This window comes from Vicia villosa, unplaced genomic scaffold, assembly GCF_029867415.1.
Source record: "Vicia villosa cultivar HV-30 ecotype Madison, WI unplaced genomic scaffold, Vvil1.0 ctg.002629F_1_1, whole genome shotgun sequence".
Classification (NCBI taxonomy): domain Eukaryota; kingdom Viridiplantae; phylum Streptophyta; class Magnoliopsida; order Fabales; family Fabaceae; genus Vicia; species Vicia villosa.
The window spans coordinates 114,317-117,318 of NW_026705989.1; the positions used below are offsets into that span (position 1 = coordinate 114,317).

The window sequence follows — 3,002 nt, forward strand, 5'->3', positions numbered from 1 at the left end:
ACCACCTCGTCTTACGTATAAAGTCATATGTAGAACAATATCGTCTTGTAAAAGAGAAACAATAGCTTGATGGACAAGTATTTTGGGCCTACTACAAAGCCTAAAGACAAAATGTATAATAGTCAAATGGAAGTGGTTGAAGCGCACAAAACATGTAGACTTTCTTCTCTTTAGAAGTAGATGATTCCACCTAATGAACTTTTGTTGGCCATCCATATCAATATGATATCTGACTGTGATCCACGTCTTACTCATATTTTTAATTGCCAACCGCTTCTCTATTTAAGAAAGAAAGTGTGGTGTTTCTAAAGTATTTAAATTCGACACATCATTTTCCACTCTTTAACTTGAATGTTGAAGCGCTAACCTTAGCTATCAATGTTTTCTTCACCGGATCACAAACTCAAATTTCCTTTAACAAGCTTCATCAATTCACCAATAACTAATAGTATCAAATTTCCAATTGAAATCATTTAAAGTAAAATAAATATTCACATTTACTCCAACACATTTTTTAATAAGAAAAGACCACATATTAAAAAACAATTAAAAAAAAATCCAAAACATTTATTTCACCTCATGAAATAACGCCTATAAATAAATGCATACAATGAAATCTTACTCTTACCCATCTCTCTCAAGCTTACAACCTTTTCACGTGTCTTTCCCTTTCACACACCTGTGTTCTCTTCTGTCTTCCTTCCTCTGTTTTTTTCCTAGGAAAACCAAATATCTCATTTCAATATTATTATTCATTCACAAACTTCTTCATAGGGTCGGTGGTTAATGTTTCTTTGTGTTCTTGTCTTTACATAAAACAAAACTCTCACTTTGTTTGAAACTTCGAGGCAAACAAAATATGGAAGGAAGAAAGAAATTGAGTTCTTCTTCTTCATCTTCATCATCTTCTTTCACTTCTGAACTCTTTGGTTCCATTGATTTTCATCCTTCCTCTGCTTCTTCTGGAATTTTCGACTCTATTTTTTCTCCATCTTCAAAGGTTTTAGTTTTTTCATTTTTCATCTGTTATTGAACAGTTTCATTATTGTTAGAAGTGTGTTTATTGATTTTGAGATTTGTGATGATTCAGGTGTTTGGAAGAGAGTCTCTGCGTTCTGCACTGAATGGAAAAACTGCTACTGAAGGATCAAACTCCAAAATTGGTACTCAAGGTTTGAATACTCTGTTTTTATGCCTCTATTTAATAATGAAACTATACTATTATAAATTTTGATTAATTTATGAAGAAAAAAATAGTAGTGTAGTGTTTTTTTAAGAGGTACAGTACACAACAGTGTTCAATTTTTGAGAGAGTTTTGTCTTCTATTGTTGTTTTCTCTGGCTCAAGATTAGTCACTAGTCTCTGCAGTTGTGCGTGGAGGATATACCTGATTTCTACCGTAAAAAAATAGTGGAGTTTTTTAAGGGGTTATTAATGCTATTTTTGCTTGCTTTGTTTTTGTTCTCAATGCAGATTATATGAGTAAGGGAAATGCAGATTATGTGATTAAGGGAAGTGAGGGTGAAACTGAGGAGAAAACAAATAAGGATATGAGTTATGTTTATCAAGAACAAAGAGTTCAACCATGTCAGCTTAGTTCATCAATCTATTATGGTGGCCAAGATGTATACTCTCATCCTCAGAGTACTCGTGGTTCGGGATCGAACACTATGGTGATTGATTACATTTATCATTATCTGTATTTAAAATATATCAAAAGTTATTTAAATTTGTGGCTAATATGAATTTATGTTTATCAGTACAAGAAAGATGGTGGAGAAGATGATTCAGGAAGTGCCTCAAGAGGAAACTGGTGGCAAGGTAAGTCATATGAATGTCTCATAGATTTGTGGCCTAAACTTTGCGGTTCGCCTCTATGTCAAGAATTTCTCACTAATTTTTTGTTTTGTAATTTTCTATTAATAGGATCTCTCTATTATTAAAAGATCACACACTTGCCGGGAAAATGCTCCTCAAGGTATATAAATTTCTTACTAAGTTCCTATGAATTTTCTGTTGTCATGAGATCCCGGGAAATTACCCGTCGATTTACTCATTCATTCGCATTTTCCTAGTTGTGATGTGCTCTATAGCACAAACGCCACTATAAGAGACATGTTTATATCTATTTCAGACACTAATATTCAATTTATTTATTTTTTAAAATTATTACTAGTGTCCACGTGTCAATGTTGTGTCTGGTATTTACGTCTATGATTCATAACTGATATGTTACATTGCATAATTGCAGGTAAATAGGAAGATAGTGTGACATGACAGTGTTGTCCATCTTTTCTGACATGGAAACATTGTACTCTACTGTAGTGAATAAGTTGTGGATGCCAGTTCCTTTCTTCATCATCCAAACAACATATTCACAATATGAACCTATAGTTATAATATTTCTATAAGCATTTCTTTTCACTATCTTGTACAGAATAACATTACTTAAGTAATGGTAACATATAAGTCCTATGGTATAAGAATATGCTAGGGGGTGAAACCCTATTTTAGTGGTTTGGTTTCTCCCTATATGTAATGAGAGACTCATCTATCAACAATGTGATATCCATGTGTTTTTGTTTCTGGACATGATGCTTAGTTTATTCCATAGTTGTAGATTCTTAAGCCATATTTGGCTACACATTCACGGGTTGTAGATGATGCAGTACTAGTTAAGAATAATGAAATATTCTTGAAAGAGTGTCAAAAGTTGTAGATTCATGAACCAAATTTATTACAATGCTATAAGTTAAAAAAACTTTCAAAGATAAAGTGTGGTCCATACTCTATGAAGCATAATAATCTAGAAACATGTAGAAAACAGTTGGTTAACTAATGGGAACTATGTCCACTCAAATTTTCTTATCCTAGGAGAAGTTTCAAGAATTTGATCCTATGTTTGTTTATTTACTATGTCCAAAACATGATCTGTCTCACCTATATCCTTATCCATCAATGGTGGGACAAGGACGTAGTAGTTGGTGTGCTTGGTTTGACT

At 32.9% G+C, this 3,002-nt stretch overlaps 1 protein-coding gene across 1 annotated transcript; it reads left to right on the forward strand.

Moving 5' to 3' along the window:
- The first annotated feature begins 624 nt into the window (after positions 1 to 624).
- On the forward strand, positions 625 to 2,591 carry LOC131639432 (uncharacterized). Its single transcript, XM_058909930.1, has 6 exons — positions 625 to 1,000; positions 1,091 to 1,172; positions 1,475 to 1,674; positions 1,762 to 1,822; positions 1,928 to 1,979; positions 2,253 to 2,591. The coding sequence occupies exons 1-5, from the start codon at positions 860 to 862 to the stop codon at positions 1,942 to 1,944; spliced, it is 501 nt and encodes a 166-aa protein (XP_058765913.1). The 5' UTR covers positions 625 to 859; the 3' UTR covers positions 1,945 to 1,979; positions 2,253 to 2,591.
- The last annotated feature ends 411 nt before the right edge of the window (positions 2,592 to 3,002 follow it).

What these genes read in the sequence shown, in the direction of transcription:
- LOC131639432 (XM_058909930.1), top strand. Translation starts at nt 860, where the DNA reads ATGGAAGGAAGAAAGAAATTGAGTTCTTCTTCTTCATCTTCATCATCT. An exon ending in CTCCAAAATTGGTACTCAAG is followed by an intron (nt 1,173 to 1,474) that starts GTTTGAATACTC and finishes TTCTCAATGCAG; the next exon opens with ATTATATGAGTAAGGGAAAT. An exon ending in GTTCGGGATCGAACACTATG is followed by an intron (nt 1,675 to 1,761) that starts GTGATTGATTAC and finishes TATGTTTATCAG; the next exon opens with TACAAGAAAGATGGTGGAGA.